At 44.7% G+C, this 18,549-nt stretch overlaps 1 protein-coding gene across 3 annotated transcripts in view; it reads left to right on the forward strand.

Annotated features, from left to right (window-relative positions):
- The window catches only part of LOC135061454 (uncharacterized), a 556,703-nt gene that overhangs the window by 252,239 nt on the left and 285,915 nt on the right, over positions 1-18,549 (forward strand). For all 3 annotated transcript variants that reach the window (XM_063964060.1, XM_063964058.1, XM_063964059.1), the window contains exon 12: positions 7,885-8,028. In XM_063964060.1, coding sequence (XP_063820130.1) covers positions 7,885-8,028 — 144 coding nt within the window. The remainder of the gene's footprint in view (positions 1-7,884; positions 8,029-18,549) is intronic.

The following is an 18,549-nucleotide window of genomic DNA, read 5'->3' on the forward strand; positions in this document are numbered from 1 at the left end:
TCTAAGAGCCATGACCAACGAGTTTTCGGTACGCCTCCCCACCTCCCTCCGGACACCGCAACCCTGCTACAATTCAAATCAAAAACTTCGTAAATATGCATGGCAAGAAAAGAAAGACACAGGAACAGGAGAGACAAAACATAGGAAAAGTAGGGAAGAGGGGAAGATTGGGGACCAGAAGAAACCACATCTGGTCTAGTGTGCCGGTCAGGGAACAACAAAGAGGGGTCACTAGGTGACAACAACCGGACTTGGGTATAAGACCCAACTGTGGGGACGCGGCCTGGCCAGGCCAGGTGCATCAAGGACAGTGGACACTTACCATCATGTGTCCTGAGTCTAGGGACCAGTGTTAAGGGGATAGAAAATTAAACAACACTTCCTAGTTCCTACTACCATACAGGGTAACTAGTACAGGTTGAGTATCCCTTATCCAAAATGCTTGGGACCAGAGGTATTTTGGATATCAGATTTTTCCGTATTTTGGAATAATTGCATACCATAATGAGATATCATGGTGATGGGACCTAAATCTAAGCACAGAATGCATTTATGTTACATATACACCTTATACACACAGCCTGAAGGTAATTTTAGCCAATATGTTTAATAACTTTGTGCATTAAACAAAGTGTGTGTACATTCACACAATTCATTTATGTTTCATATACACCTTATACACACAGCCTGAAGGCCATTTAATACAATATTTTTAATAACTTTGTGTATTAAACAAAGTTTGTGTACATTGAGCCATCAAAAACAAAGGTTTCACTCTCTCACTCTCACTCAAAAAAGTCCGTATTTCGGAATATTCCGTATTTCGGAATATTTGGATATGGGATACTCAACCTGTAATATAATAGTAACTATCTAAGGCTGAAACAAATATTACCTTAGGCGGAGGATAGCATTAACAAACAATAAAACAAAAGGTGTCAGATCCAATACAGAAGGATACATGTCCCGTAAGGGGAACCTCAGCCCTATACCCTCCCAGCATGTACATCTACAGTAGGAAAAGCTCAAAAGCTAGACATACATGCCAGGTACACGGGAAACAGGGCCAGTAGGTGGAACGGAAAAAGAGAAAGATTATGTCTCCACAATATATACACGTGCAGAAGTAACAAATTACAATATTGAAACAGTAATTAAACACGGAAGGCATCAGGTGGGAGGGCCAACAGAGGCAGATTTCCGTGCAGAGGGGCACTCGCGACCAGTCTCGGTTCAAGGAGCGTCTGGGAGTGGCAGTCGCCTCTATGGAAGAGGCCTCGCACATCCGCTGCGGGGACTCAGACAAGGCGAAGGCGGGGAAATGCCCATGGTACGCAAGAGTCCTTTAGCTTCAGCCAGGTCCCTAGCCGAGTGGAGTCGGTTATGATGCCATACCAGAATGCGAAAGGGGAAACCCCATCTGTAGCGAATGCCATTGTCCCGAAGAGCCGATATAATGGGTTCGGAATTCCTTCCTTTTAAGTAGGGTGCTAGGTGCAATATCTTGAAATATTTGGAGAGAATGTCCCAGGAATTCTAGCTTGGAGAGCTTCCTAGCTTCTCTAAGCATGTCCTCTTTAGCCGTATAGTAATGGCATCGCAGGATAACATCACTGGGCTGAGCTGAATCTTGAGAACGGAGGCGGAGAGCCCTATGAGCCCTATACAACAAGAGTTGGTCTTCCGGTGTTGATGGCGAGAGGTGCACAAACAGTTTCTTAAGGTAATCATGTAGGGATGTCATATCAACGTCTTCAGGGATACCTCGGATGCGGAGATTATTCCGTCGCACCCTATTGTCTTGATCTTCTTGGCGTTCCAGGAGTAACTGCATTTCCTGCTTTAGGCCGTGAATTTCGTCACCTATTCCCTGTTGGTAAGCGACCACTTCATCCATTTTAGACTCTAAGTTCTCTGTTCTGTCCCTAAGGTCGGTAACGTCAGCCTTAAGAGAGGTAATGGCCGTATGTACCTCCGCCTGCACAGATTTCCTCGTCTCCTGAATTTCACGGAAAAGCATTTGCAGATCTTTCCGGGTCAACGGGGAATGATCTGAGTCCTCCGAATCCGATATATCAGGTAGCGAGGGAGCCCCCTGTCCCGGAGATTTATTATTTAAGTAGACAAATTTTTTCAGGCTCTGGCTCAAGTCCGCTCCGTGTTGCTTTTTATTACTTCTGGGCATGATGGAACGTACGTGTAGAACAGCTTGAGAAGATCACTGCATTACAGAATTAGAAAAGTCCCGGTAGCAGTGATAGTATACTGTGAATATTATGACATAGAAGGTCCCAAGACTCAGGGCAGAATTCTGTGGATCACATTATAAGGAAAGTTGGTTCACTCAAGCAACTGGAATCAAACAATAAAGCCACCAGTAGATGGAGCTCCAGCGTCAATTATCATAGGTGAAGCAAGACAGCCGATTCGAGGTACAGATACAGCAAGGGCACTCCCTGTATTAAGGGTACGATCCCAGGGGGTCCCCCTTGAACTCTATTACTGCAGCCTAGTGTGATCTGGTCCCCCACTATGATGAGGTACATAGAGGCATTTGCAGAATAGAGTGTAGAGCTAATGCAGGCACATACACAAACTCCCCCTCCACATATCCACTTTAAAATCTACTGGAGGGCAATAGAGAGGGCCCAGCAGGTGGTGGGTCCCAGCCACGGACCAGCCAGTAGCCAGGGCACCCCACCCCACCTCCAACTGCTGAGGGAAGCAGGAGCTCTGGATCCAAGATGGCCACCGGCGCCCAAAGAAGCCGAGGTGATCCGAGCCTATAGCTACAGGCTCTGAGTGCAGCTCTCCCCAGGCATCTGAGGCCAGGAGGCAGACGGCGTCCGGCCAGCAGGGCAGAGAAGAGCCGTTTCCAGGGCAGCCGTCGCGGCGGAAGGTTCAGTCGCAGGCTTCCGGAGACCCGCGGCGGCCGGCGCAGCAACCACAGGTCCTGTCTCATCAGGCGGAACCAAGCCGCCGGGCGCACCAGGTCACAAGGCCCGCCGGACAGTCTCTTCCCGGCGCACTCGGAGGCCGCAAGCGGGGCGGTGATAGGGAGAGCGGAGCCAGGTATGGGAAGGGTCAATCATCCGGGCCAGGCAGATCAATTCGCCACACTGCGCCCGCAGCGGGGACCACCACGTCCGGGTTCCAGTATAAATCCAGCCCCCGGCTTCTGCAAGGCGCACAGGCCCCAACCCGCAATGAGGCAGGAGGCCCCCACCGGCTCCGGGACCCGACACACCGAGTGCAGGGCGGATAGGGGCAGTGCCCAGAGGGAAATAGGGGGTTAATAAGAGCTAATAAGAGGGCTAGAGAAAGGTCTTATCACGTTGGGACCTGGAGCTGCACTCAGGCACGTCTATCCAGCTTGCCTCCCAGGCCACGCCCCCGCCTGAAAGTAGTCTTTTGACATTTGTAACGTACATTTCTTTGACACAGAATCATAGTGACTGTTTTTACCACTTGCTGCTAGAGAAATTACATCTGTGTGGTCATTTAATTGTTAACGCTTTCTATTACAAAACCGTTAGATATAACGGGGGGGGGGGGGGGTTAGATTTAACATGTGGAGAGAGAGTTACAGTAGATTTGGGTGGGTTATTTTGTTTCTGTGCAGAGTAGATACTGTCTGCTTTATTTTTAGTGGAAAGAAATGGGAGCGCTGAATGAGTCTAAAGAGTAAATTTATTATTAAGATGAATAAAACAGTGTTTCATTAAACACATTGATATAAATAAAAATGAAAATGTACATACATAAATTGACCCATTAATTAATTAATAAAAAATTAATAAAAATCACATGAATGTATGAAAATGAATAAGACTGCAATATATCACCTGAAAAAACATAGATGGAAAAAGTCTTTGAAAACCTTAATGAAGAGGTGCAATGATGCTTGGTGATTTTTCAGCCGTGCGTCCACGGATAAAAATATATTGTAAGTAGGAGACTTATAAGAGGTACCTCTATTATGAATCACTGTTGCAAATTTAAGTCTCACCTCTCCTTATGCACATGCAAGCCGCATTCGAGTGTTAGAGACGGCTCAGTTGGGCCGGACAAGCAGTGTCCCAATGTTGGAAGTGCGGACACCGGCAGTGTGCTAATACCTTTGTTTTAGATGGAAATACTGTGGAAAACTCAATTGCTCCTAAGGTGTGTCATCCGATGGAAGAAAGCTTCTTCGTTCTGAGCGCTGTACTGAGCCGGATGTACAGCGGCTCGATGCATTCAAAGTACAGAGTGTCACGCTGCTGGTAGAATGTCCGTATATTGCGACTAGGCTCTAATCGGTCCACACAACTCAAAGGTATCAGGGAAATATCGCAGTCAGACTGGATCCTTCACTGAGGTGCCTTAACGCGTTTCTCGGCCTGTAGCACGGTCTCTCTGTCGCTGTGGAGGAATGGCGGATCTCTGTCTCAGTCATGAGGTGACATTTGTCAAATTCGACATTTCTGCAATGGTACAAATGCAGCAATTCGGGGTACCTGTGAATAAAATTATACTCACCTCAATCCAGTGTCCAGGTTATAATCCACGTACTTGGCAAAACGGCAACCCGGACCAAACGGACTGAAAGGGGTCCCATGTTTACACATGGGACCCCTTTCCACGAATGCCGGGACCCCACGTGACGTCTGTCACAGAAGGTCCCTTCAGCCAATCAGGAAGCGCTACTTCGTGGCACTCACCTGATTGGCTGTATGCGCGTCTGCTGTCAGACAGCGCATCGCACAGCTCCCTCCATTAGTTTCAATGGTGGGAACTTTGCGGGTAGCGGTGGGGTTACCCGCGGTCAGCCGCTGACCGCGGGTGACCTCACCGCTGACGCAAAGTTCCCACCATTGAATATAATAGAGAGGCTTTGCGATGCGCTGTCTGACAGCAGACGCGCATACAGCCAATCAGGTGAGTGCCACGAAGTAGCGCTTCCTGATTGGCTGAAGGGACCTTCTGTGACAGCAGTCACGTGGAGTCCCGGCATTCGTGGGAAGGGGTCCCATGTGTAAACATGGGACCCCTTTCAGTCCGTTTGGTCCGGGTTGCCGTTTTGTTGTTTTGCCAAGTACGTGGATTATAACATGGACACTGGATTGAGGTGAGTATAATTTTATTCACAGGTACCCCGGATTCTACTTGGACAAGTGGACCGAACGTCGTGTCAACATAGGTAAGTATGTGTGTGTCAGCAGGTGTGAAATAAAGTTGTACTTTCAAGGTGTGCGTGTCCTGTTTTTATTTGGGTATTTTTTTCCCAGTAGAACTACAGGTACCAGCGGGCCCGTTTTTCTCCCGCATGCTGGTACTTGTGGTTCTCCAAGTACCAGCTTGCGGGGGAGGCTTGCTGGGACTTGTAGTACTACTGGAAAAAACAATATTCTTTCATTTTTCCAAAGGCTATCAGCCCCCCATCCGCAGCCCTTGGATGGGGGGGGACAGCCTCGGGCTTCACCCCTGGCCCTTGGGTGGCTGGGGGGGGACCCCTTGATTGAAGGGGTCCCCACTCCCCCAGGGTACCCCGGCCAGGGGTGACTAGTTGGATATTTAATGCCACGGCCGCAGGGCGCTGTATAAAAGTGACCCCCGGCTGTGGAATTATCTGTCCAGCTAGTGGAGCCCGATGCTGGTGTAAAAAATACGGGGGACCCCTACTCTTTTTTCCCCCCGTATTTTTTGCACCAGCACCAGGCGCAGAGCCCGGTGCTGGTTTTAAAAATACGGGGGATCCCATGACATTTTTCCCCCCGGATATTTAGAACCAGGACCGACTCGAAGAGCCCGAGGCTGGTTATGCTTTGGAGGGGGGACCCCATGCCATTTTTTTCGGGTTTTTTACAGTTTTTTCCCGTTTTTAAAAAATCGGATCAAAATCCGTCAAATCGGCCGTTTTTCGTCAGCGGGACTGTCGAATCCGTTTTTTATTGAATATGGTCAATTTCGGCACCCACTTGCCGAAATTAGACGGTTGAATTGTGTCGAATTAAAAAACGGGCGAAAAATTGCCGCGATTCAACGCTAATTGCATATACCCCTATGGCTCTTATTTAACACAAATATTATTAAAGGACAATGCATACATCTTTTAAACCACCTTCTTTTGTTTTTACAAAAAATTTTCACGTTTCTTGGATATACAGTGGGGCAAAAAAGTATTTGGACAGCCACCAATTGTGCATGTTGACCCACTTAAAATGATGAGAGAGGTCTGTAATTTCCATCATAGGTACACTTCAACTGTGAGAGAGAGAATCTGGAAAAAAAAACTAGGAAATCACATTGTATGATTTTTAAACAATTTATTTGTATATTCTTGCGGAAAAAAAATATTTGGACAATCAAAAAGCCCACTCTTCCATGCAGATCTTCTCTACATCTGTCATGTTTTGGGGCTGTCGCCGGGCAACACGGACTTTAAACTCCCTCCACAGATTTTCTATTGGGTTGAGGTCTGGAGACTAGCTAGGCCACTCCAGGACCTTGAAATGCTTCTTACGGAGCCACTCCTTTGTTGCCCGGGCGGTGCGTTTGGGGTCATTGTCATGCTGGAAGACCCAGCCATGTTCCATCTTCAGTGCTCTTACTGAGGGAAGGAGGTTTTTGCCCAAAATCTCACGATACATGGAGCCATTCATCCTCTCCTTAATACGGATCAGTCTTCCTGTCCCCTTTGTCGAAAAGCAGCCCCAAAGCATGATGTTTCCACCCCCATGCTTCACAGTGGGTATGGTGTTCTTGGGATGCCATTCATCATTCTTCTCCCTCCAAACATGGCGAGTGGAGTTTACACCAAAAAGTTTGATTTTGCTCTCATCTGACCACATTACATTCTCCCAATCCTCCTCTGGATCATCCAGATGGTCACTGGCAAACTTTAGACGAGCCTGGACATATGCTGGCTTAAGCCAGGGGACCTTTCGGGCGCTGCAGGATTTCAATCCATGACGACGTAGTGTGTTACTAATGGTAACCTTTGTGACTGTGGTCCCAGCTCTCTTGAGGTCATTGACCAGGTCCCCCCGTGTAGTTCTGGGCTGATTCCTCACCGTTCTCAAGATCATTGATACCCCACGAGGTGAGATCTTGCATGGAGCCCCAGGTCGAGGGAGATTGTCAGTGATCTTGTATTTCTTCCATTTTTTAATAATTGCGCCAACAGTTGATCTCTTCTCACCAACTGCTTACCTATTGTCGAGTAGCTCATCCCAGCCTTGTGCAACTCTACAATTCTGTCCCTGGTGTCCTTAGACAGGTCTCTGGTCTTGGCCATGGTGGAGAGGTAGCAGTCTGACTGTTTGAGGGTGTGGCCAGGTGTCTTTTATACAGATAACCAGTTCAAACATGTGCCATTAATACAAGTAACGAGTGGAGGATAGAAGAGCTTCTTAAAGAAAAAGTAACAGGTCTGTGAGAGCCAGAAATCTTGCTGCTTGGTAGGTGTCCAATTATTTATTTTCCACAAGAATATACAAGTAAATTGTTTAAAAATCATACAATGTGATTTCCTGGGTTTTTTTTTCAGATTCTGTCTCTCACAGTTGAAGTGTACCTATGATGGAAATTACAGACATCTCTCATCTTTTTAAGTGGGTCAACTTGCACAATCGGTGGCTGTCCAAATACTTTTTTGCCCCACTGTAAAGTGTTTGTCTAATATTTCACTACTAACCATTATATTTTGAAGTATTATTGATTTAGAGGTGCAATCTGTATTAATTAAAGTTAATAAACATTTTGTTTCATTTATTGGTACTACTAATCCGACAAGAGCGCCTCTGTCTTTGCAAAATAATTCTATAATAGTGTCAGGTGAACAGAAAATACCTTTTCACTGTAATGTCTGTTAAGTACCTGTTCTGTCTTGTTTTTTTGCAGATGTCCTTTCCTCCTATGCTGACCTCAAAACAGAAGCTTCGGAAACAGCTCTGAGAAACTTCTTAACAATTTTTAAGAACAATGTGGAACAGATCCAGGATGCAGTTGACACGTTGACTCCATCAAATACACAGCAAAATGAAGGTAACCGTTTGTGTTTTTTTGTTTTGTTTGTTTCTGAACAACCAATAGCATAGCTCATATTAAACCTTTTGTTAGGTCTTCTTTTCCTTTTTCCCATAGATGAAGCATTTTTCTAGTGTGTTTTGCTTGTTTTTTATCACCTTTGTTACATCCATTTATGGCTTTTGGTAGATGATTTCTGACTTTTCTTTGTTACCTATTGTGACAACATCTTACCTTTTATTTTTACTTAGTCTTTTAAAAAATTGTATAGAATTGTTGTCCTCTTACCATAAGTGACCTCAACCACTATGTTCTATGCAGCTTAGATACTTTATTTCGGAGATGAACTACATACCAGGTATGACTTACTGTATACAGTATTTGAATATCAAATAAAGTGGTACCAAAAAGTATTCACTGCAATGGGCAAATTTTACATTTTATTTTATTGTATCATTAGCTAAAAAATGATTTATTCTTAAATTGGGACCACAGATTAATGCAAAGGGAGGTATCCAAGTGGCCAATTGGTTCGCTGGGTTCATTCCTATTAGCTTTGATAGCTGGCACTTATCTGGGTTTGGTTTCGCCTGTCTGAGGCCCAATAAGTGACTTTTTTTGCTGCGATAAATACATAGGTCTGTGGCTTTTTCGTGGACCCTATGTATTTTTGCAAGAAAAACGATGCACTGTAATTGGATACCGGTGATAAAATAGAAAATTGCGAAAGCCCCCCCATTTTTCGCAGCCCTGGCAGTATTGTGGCTAATTGTCATATACTATATATACTCTGCATTATCATATCAACTGTAGTACCCTAAAGCTTTTCCTTAATTACAAATGAAAAACAGACAGCAATTGATTAATTTACCCCTTTTGCGACAGTGTGGCTAAATAAATCCTTGTGCAGTCAGCTGTCTTCAGTGGTCCCATATGTATTTTAGTGGTGTCCAGTTGTGTACTGGTAAAGTGTTTCAGTTGATTTAAACATATATACATCTTTGTTAGAGGTGTTCCTTTGCTGGCCAGCTGCATATGGGAGATCTTGCGATGGTTGCGAGATCTCGCTTATGCACTAGGCTGATGCGCTGTGGCAGGGGTCGCCAAAGGTGGTGTAAGAGGGGGTGTTGCTCTCTCCCACTCTGGCAGCTGAGATATTAATACATCTTCCTACTTCGCCTCGATAAGAGGTGAAGCAGGAACAGCTACAGTGGCATGATCAGTGCTGCTATAGAACATCTGCCCCAGAATATTTGACGTATTAAGTTGGTCAGTTAGAAGAATTTCTGAATAAATGTATTTTAATGTAATAAAATAAAATGCAGAAAATGCCAAGGTTGGTGAATACTGTTTATAGCCACTATATAATTACTAGGTCTAGGGATGGATCATGATGTACTTTGTTCCGTATAACTGCTTATTTAGGCAGTACCTATATATCATTATTTGTACATAGTGTGTGTATATTTGACATTAGGGTCATTCCGTGTCACGTGGACCAATTTTAAAAAACTTTCCCACTTGACCATCTTGATGATATTTTACATGAAGGTTGGTTTATATGTATAATTAGCTTTGGTAAAGTTTCAGTTCATAGTATGCAATAGTAGGGTATCCGGACTCCAGGTCGACAACAAAAATGTCGACACACATTAGGTCGACGCCAAATGGTCGACACACCTCAGGTCGACACACCTCAGGTCGACATGGACAAAAGGTCGACAGGAACAAGGTCGACATGGAAAAAGGTCGCCATGAGTTTTTCACAATTTTTTTCTTTTTTGGAACTTTTTCATACTTAACGATCCACGTGGACTACAATTGGAACGGTAATCTGTGCGGAGCGGAGCGAAGGCACCATGCCCGAAGTTCGCTCGCCATGCGAGGGGAAGCGGTGCACTAATTGGGGTTCCCGGTCATACTACGAAGAAAACAACACCAAAAAAACATAAAAAACTCATGTCGACATTTTGTCCATGTCGACCTTGTTCCTGTCGACCTTTTGTCCATGTCGACCTAAGGTGTGTCGACCTAAGGTGTGTCGACCTTTTTGTTGTCGACCTGGAGTCCCAGACCCCAATAGTAGTGGAGTTGTGGCCCCGGTAGTGGAGGTAGGTGAAACTGCCACCTAATCCGCGGAGCACAATCAGTAATGTTCAAGTAATTGCTGTGGCAGATCTACAGTATGAGAGCAGAAGTTGTGAACCTGCACATGCTTCTACAACTTTTGATGCTGATTCAGAAAATCGCTGCCTCAAGGCTTACAGAATGAGGCCAAAGTAGGCCAAAAAGTCAGTCGTGTAAAATGTTTCTGGAATTTAGTTGCCCATATCTCTATAGGAAAACATTATTTTAGTATGACATTAGTATAGCTAACTATCCAAGTGGACACCATCGCAGTCATAAAATAACAGACTTTAAAGTTACTTAGTTCCTGTGATGTTATCTAAAATTGCTTTTTTACAAATCGCGCTTTCAAATTTTTGATTTCAAAATCCTTAAAAAATGTAAAGCCTACTTTTTGACGTAGAATATTGACATGTGGAATTGTCTGCCACGCCAATAGTGCACAGATCCATTGGGCACGGCTTTGATTCACTGTCTTACTTTCAGCAGGTTCCATTTTTTTCTTAAGGTGCATACACAAAAAGAGATTTTGTCTATGAGAGATTTTGGCTGAATGTTTTGCCTTGTACTGACAGTAGGAAATTTTGACTAACTTTACTAGCGATTTTGGCTACGAGCGATTTTGGCTACGAGCGATTTTGGCTAACTCTTTTAAGCAAGGGGATACTTTTTCTTTTCCAGCGACCTAGCCAAAATTGACTTGCCTGCACAGTCTATTTTTAGCAGCGATAGCGACCTGGCGGGGACGCGCATCGCTATCGCTGGCTGTGTACACACACAGCGATATGCACTAACTTTCTGAGCGATTTTGACTATATAGTCAAAATCGCTCAGCTATATCGCTTCGTGTGTATGGACCTTTTACATTCTAATCTGAAAAGTTTATTTACTTTAAATATTTAAAATACAGTTTTTAATACATAACAATATTAAAAAATAACACATTCTATTAATATTTACTTTAACCATATATGTAACACAATATGTAACAATACACACAATATATGTAACAATATACGAACATACAGTCGTGCTCATAAGTTTACATACCCTAGCAGAATTTGTGATTTTCTGGCCATTTGTCAGAGAATATGAATGATAACTCACAAACTCTTCTTTCACTCATGGTTAGTGGTTGGGTGAAGCCATTTATTTTCAAACAACTGTGTTTACTCTTTTTAAATTATAATGACAACAGAAACTACCCAAATGACCCTGATCAAACATTTACATACCCCAGTTCTTAATACCGTGTATTGCCCCCTGAAAACATCAATGACAGCTTGAAGTCTTTTGTGGTAGTTGTGGATGAGGCTCTTTATTTTCTCAGATGGTAAAGCTGACCATTCTTCTTGGCAAAAATCCTCCAGTTCCTGTAAATTCTTGGTCTGTCTTGCATGAACTGCACGTTTGAGATCTCCCCAGAGTGGCTCAATGATATTGAGGTCAGGAGACTGAGATGGCCACTCCAGAACCTTCACTTTATTCTGCTGTAGCCAATGACAGGTCGACTTGGCCTTGTGTTTTGGATCATTGTCATGTTGGAACGTCCAAGTACGTCCCATGCTCAGCTTCCAGGCTGATGAGTGCAAATTTTCCTCCAGTATTTTCTGATAACATGCTGCATTCATCTTGCCATCAATTTTGGCCAAATTTCCAGTGCCTTTGTAGCTCACACAACCCCAAAACATCAGCGATCCACCTCCGTGTTTCACAGTAGGAATGGTATACCTTTCATCATAGGCCTTGTTGACTCCTCTCCAAATGTAAAGTTTATGGTTGTGACCAAAAAGTTCAATTTTGGTCTCATCACTCCAAATGACTTTGTTCCAGAAATTTTGAGGCTTGTCTCTGTGCTGTTTGGAGTATTGTAAGCGGGATGATTTGTGGCATTTGCGTAGTAATGTCTTTCTTCTGGCGACTCGACCATGCAGCCCATTTTTCTTCAAATGCCTCCTTATTGTGCATCTTGAAACAACCACACCACTTTTTTTCAGAGAGTCCTGTATTTCAGCTGAAGTTACTTGTGGATTTTTCTTTGCATCTCGAACAATTTTCCTGGCAGTTGTGGCTGAAATTTTTGTTGGTCTACCTGACCGTGATTTGGTTTCCACAGAATCCTCATTTTCCACTTCTTAATTAGAGTTTGAACACTGCTGATTGGCATTCTCAATTGCTTGGATATCTTTTCATATCCCTTTCCTGTTTTATAAAGTTCAATTACCTTTTCCCGCAGAGCCTTTGACAATTCTTTTGCTTTCCCCATGACTCAGAATCCAGACATGTCAGTGCAGCACTGGATGAAAGATGCAACGGTCTTGCAGGAGTCCAGAAACTCACTGACCTTTTATACACACACACTGATTACAAAGAAACAGATCACAGGTCGAGGATGGTTACCTTTACTAGCCATTCAAACCTGTTTGTGTCAACTTGTGTGCATGTTATCAGGCCAAAATCTCCAGGGTATGTAAACTTTAGATCAGGGTCATTTGGGTAGTTTCTGTTGTCATTATGATTTAAAAAGAGTAAACACAGTTGTTTGACAATAAATGGCTTCACCCAACCACTAACCATGAGTGAAAGAAAAGTTTGTGAGTTATCATTCATATTCTCTGACAAATGGCCAGAAAATCACAAATTCTGCTAGGGTATGTAAACTTATGAGCACAACTGTATACAAAACAAGCTTCATGAGTTTCACTAACTTATTGTTGCATTCAAGTTTTATTGCAAATTAACAATTTATACTAAATCTTGTACTGTACTGTAGTCGCAACCAATTTTTTGATAACTTTGATCTTAATATAAATAAAAAATCTTAATCTTGATTAGTCCAAAAATTTTTGTTAAAATCAGCACTGAAAGTTGTATAGCTGTGCCCAGAGCCGGATTAAGGGGGGGGGGGGGGGGGGGGGCTCGAGGGGCACGTTACCCTGGGCCCCCTCTTTGAATGGGGCCCCCCCGCTTTGGTTACAGCTGCAGTGCAAAAGTGCACCACGAGCTGTAGAAAATGAAAGTAAACAGGAGACTGAGGAAGAAGAGGGGCGGAGTTCGTGCATGGGGGCGGGGCTTCACGGCACAGTGCATTCAGTCAGTGCTTCAGCATGGGAGAGGAGGAGAGCTTGGAGGCAGGACGGGATCAGATGCACACACACAGTGTGCCTGCAGTGCCCACCCAGTAATTTTAGAGGGAAGTAAGAGGGAGGAGGGGGACACTATGTATATGAATATGTGTGAGAGGGGGGAGGGGGACACTGTATAGGAATGTGTGAGAGGGGGGAGGGGGACACTGTATAGGAATATGTGTGAGAGGGAGGAGGGGGGGACACTGTATAGGAATATGTGTAAGAGGGGGAGGGGGACACTGTATATGAATATGTGTGAGAGGGGGGAGGGGGACACTGTATAGGAATGTGTGAGAGGGGGGAGGGGGACACTGTATAGGAATATGTGTGAGAGGGGGGTGGAGGACACTGTATATGAATGTGTGACAGGGGGAGGGAGACACTATGTATATGAATATGTATGAGGGGGACACTGTATATGAATATGTGTGAGAGGGGGGAGGAGGACACTGTATATGAATATGTGTGAGAGGGGGACACTGTATAGGAATATGTGTGAGAGGGAGGAGGGGGACACTGTATAGGAATATGTGTGAGAGGGGGAGGGGGACACTATAGGAATATGTGTGAGAGGGAGGAGGGGGACACTGTATATAAATATGTGAGAGGGAGGAGGGGGACACTGTATATAAATATGTGTGAGATGGGGGAGGGGGACAGTGTATATAAATATGTGAGAGGGGGCAGGGGGACACTATGTATATGTGTAAGAGGGATATGTTTATGTGTGTGACTGTATGTTTATGACTGTGTGTGACAGTATGTATATATGTGTGATTGTGTGCATGTGTGTCTGACTGTACATATGTATGTGTGTGACTACTTATGTGACAGTATGCATGTGACTGTGTGCGACTGTACATATGTATATTTATGTGTTTGACAGTATGTATGTGTATAAGTACTGCATGTGACTGTATTTATGTGTCTGACGGTATATATGTATGTGTACTGTATATGTGCATATGAATATCTCCCCAACAATCCCGATCTGATGGGACAGTACTGTTTTTTGGGTTCTGTCCCATCAGTGGGCAGGAGCAGAGGGAGGGACATAATGCTCCCAACTACTGTGCGCATAAGGCTGGGGCTGCTGGGGAAGCATGAAATGAAATGGGCGTGTGACTTGTGGCCACACCCCAGTTTATGTGCACACTGAAGGCTTGCGCACTAAGAAGGTCATTCAGATCTGATCGCTGGGCAGCGTTTTTTGCTGTCCTGCGTTCAGATAGTCGCCACCTACAGGGGGAGTGTATTTTCGCTGTGCAAGTGTGCGATCACATGTGCAGCTAAGCTGCTAAAAAGCAGTGTGTGCATGCTCTACGCAACCCGGGATTTACTCTTCCAGTGCGATTGATTCCTGCTGATCGGGGCTGGAGCTGACGTCAGACGCCCATCTGCGTTTTTCCGGACACTCCCTGAAAACGGTCAGTTGTAACCCACAAACTGCCTCTTCCTGTCAATCACCTTGCGAACGCCCGTGCGAATGGTTCCTTCGCACCATCCCGTCGCTGACCACCTATGCCCGTTGTGGCTGTCCGACGCGACTGCGCATTGTGGTACATACGCATGCACAGTTCAAATCTGATCACCCGCTGTGCGAAAACACAGCAGCGATCAGATCTAAATGACCTCCTAAGACCCGATCCAAAAATGTTAATCTTTAGGGCCCCCCAGTATTAAGTGCCCCCGGCCCCCCAAAGCCTTAATCCAGCTCTGGCTGTGCCTAATTATTAAGATTCAAACTGTTATTGCCATATAGTGAGATCCATTTAAACATGCCTCATCCATAATATTAACCCCTTCAGTGGTGAGTTTTCAATTTAAAAATACACCCTGGGCGGTGTGTTTTTAAATTAGCGTGGGGGGGGGGGGTACAGGGGGGGCGAGTGACGGGGCAGGGCGAAGTTATTCCCTGGCGATTGCCCATGGGCATCGCCAGCCCCAGCACTGATTCCCGGCCGACTTGCGGTGCACAGAAAGCGGCATAATCCATTTTACAGCTAAGCCCTCCCCCTGCCAGTAAGAGTCCGGGGGGCGGGTTTATCTCCATAAAGGAGTATGCTGATTCCCGGGCGCTGTCCCCAGGGAATCAGCTGGTAGTATGCACGGAAATCTTCCGGGGTTGCCAGTGATGTCAGCGCTGGCTAACCCGGAAAATTTGCGTGCATACCACCGAAGGGGTTAAATGCTGCTTAAGCTGAAAACTACCTAAATTTAAAGCCTGTTTTCTCCTTTATGAGGCAAAACGCCTATCCAGAAAAAAATATATGTTGTAGTTTAAAGTCTGCTCTTTTTTTCCATCAATAGTTTTTATTGAAAACAAGTTTTCTTTTTGCAAGGGGAAGGGGTACAGAAAGAAAGAAGGAAGGGGCGGGGGGGTACAAAGAACCAAGGGAACGGGATGTAAACATGCAAATATCAAAATTGTCAGAAGTCAAATATAACAATCCAATATAGATACAATAGGAAAAATACAAAGTCACCTTGGAAAAAGATACAGATAAAGATAAACATGGGTAAAACATGAAAACATATCAATAAACAGATAATCAATAATAGACACAGGGCTAGTCAGGCACAGCCGGTGCACAGAGCGGAAGTATAAGCCGAGTCAGTTAGGGGGAAGGCGAAACACCCCCACCAGCAGTGACGTAGTCATGCCATGCTCCCCATTTCACCATTGGAGAGGAGGCCGCAGAAGAGTAAGGCATGAACTCAGTTTCCATAGTAAAATGGAATTGAATTTTGTTGGTGACTAGTGATAGAGGAGGGGGAAAAGCTTGTTTCCAACTTTGGGCCAATGCAGCCCTGGCAGCTATACAAATATGCCCCACCAGATATCTCTGATGAGGTGGTATCTCAGCAGGAAAAATGTGGAGCAGGGCCATGGCCGGAGAGGGGGTGAGGGACAGGTGTAAGACCGAATTAATCAAAGCAAATATCTCGCTCCAGAAATGTCGAAGGGAAGGACAGGACCAGAAAATATGGAAAATATGGCCTACTTCCCCACAGTTACGCCAGCAGTATTTGGAACAAGACTGCCAGAATGAGTGTAGCCTATCCGGTGTTAAATATAGTCTATGAAGGAGTTTGATATGCATCTCCGTGTGATTCAAGCACTTAGACATTCGGTAAGAAGAAATAAAAATTTGTTCCCATTGGGCTTCAGATAGGGGAAGATCCAAGTCTTGTTCCCATTTCAGCTGCGCATTAGACTTAGTAGTAGTAAGCAAGCTGATAAGCGTCCTGTACCAAAATGAGATGTCCCCTCTAGAGTCACACAGAGATACACGTGTTAAGACGACCTGGGATAACGGGTTCGGGGGAGCCACCTGTCTAGGCAAACCATTGTACCAGTGGTGAATTTGGAAATAATGCAATAATTCTCCACTGGGGAGATTATATCGAGACTGGAGTTGAGAAAACGATAGCATAACATTACCATCCATAAGGTCCCCCAAGACAGTCAAACCACAAACAAACCAGGTAGAGAGATTTAAATTAGGTATTAATTTAGCTATGGCTCGTAGTGAGATAGTAGAATATGGAAATTGATGTCCAGGCAGGCGAGTCACCAATTTATCCCAGATTTGTAAAGATGTTCTAGTGGCGGGGAGGAGGGACAATAAGCTGGGTCTAGAGTTTGGGTGTATCTTAAAAAGGTCTTCTAAGGGAAGGTCCAAACTCCCAGTACGTTCAAGAGATACCCATCCCACTACAGGCGCCCCACTTAACCAGTATTTAAACTGGGCCAGCACACATGCCTCCTGGTAAAGGACCAGGTCGGGCATATCTAGCCCTCCCTTTCTACGAGGGAGAATCATTTTGGACCGAGCCAATCGGGGTGGCCGTGCCTTTCAGACATAGCGTAGCATTATAGCACGACATCTATCAAGGTACGTTTTAGGGAAAAGAAAAGGTATGGTTCGGTGTAAGTACATGAGTTTAGGTAAGAGAGTCATTTTGAAGGCTGCTGGGCGGCCAATCCACGAAATATCATAAGATAGCCAGGACTTAGTCAGGTCTAAAAAACTATTAATGAGTGGAGGTAATTTAACATCAAAAACAGAGGCCGTAGAAAGTGGAATTTGGATCCCCAAATACTGAATTGAAGCCGAACGCCAGTTATATGGATAGTGTGATTGAAAGGTGGACACTATGGGAGCTGGGATATTAATGGGGAGAGCATCTGTCTTTGTCGTATTAATTTTATAAAAGGAAGCTTCACTATACTGTCCCAGGATAGCATGCAAACAAGGAAGGGAGGATAGCGGGTCCGTGACAAACAGAAGGACGTCGTCCGCAAAGAGGCACAACTTGTGAGTAGTAGTGCCAATAGTCACCCCCGGGAAGCCCCCAGACATCCTAATCTTCTCAGCAAGGGGTTCTATGCCCAACGTAAATATTAAGGGTGATAGAGAGCAACCCTGTCGGGTTCCATTCGTAATAGGAAATGTATCAGAGAGGAAACCGTTACTAAATACCCGTGCAGAGGGGGAGCTAGATAGAGATAAAACCGAAGAAAGAATATGGCCACTAAAACCAAACTTGTCTAGAACTGAGGACATATATTGCCAGTTCAGTCTATCAAACGCCTTCTCTGCATCTAAAGAGAGCAGGAGAAGGCCAGTCTTAGAGGGAACGATATCAATCAAGTCAAAAACCCTTGTCAGATGCCTGTCTACCAGGCACAAACCCAACTTGGTCGTAGGCAATGAGAGATGGCAGAAAGACATTTAAACGGAAAGCAACAAGTTTGGCAAAATTTTAATATCGCCATTCAATAGTGCAATGGGCCTATAATTTTGACAATGAGCTGGGTCTTTACCTGGCTTGGGTATAGTGATAATTTGAGCCTCTAGCATTTCTGTAGGGAAAGCACTAAGAGAGGAGATTGAATTATACAAGGAGGTCAGGGTGGGCGATAGTTGATCACAGAGAGAAACGTAAAATTCATTAATGAAGCCATCTGGACCGGGGGCTTTATTATGCGGGAGTGATTTCATTACTTGAATTACCTCGGAGGGGGTCCATGGGGCATTTAATGTCTCGAGCTGTTCCGCAGAAAGGGAGGGGAGTTTGACGTTGGCTAGGAAGGATTGTATAGAATCAGGAGTGGGTTGAAAAGTAAGGGGATCAGAAGAAAGGTTGTACAGCTTGGTATAATATCTAGCGAATTGATTCGCTATGTCATATGGTTTGGACACTTTACCACCCTGAGGAGAAATCAGATGTCTAATCCTATTACGAGCCTGGAGAGCACGGAGCTTGCGAGCCAGCA

This window comes from Pseudophryne corroboree, chromosome 1 (genome assembly GCF_028390025.1).
Source record: "Pseudophryne corroboree isolate aPseCor3 chromosome 1, aPseCor3.hap2, whole genome shotgun sequence".
NCBI lineage: Eukaryota > Metazoa > Chordata > Amphibia > Anura > Myobatrachidae > Pseudophryne > Pseudophryne corroboree.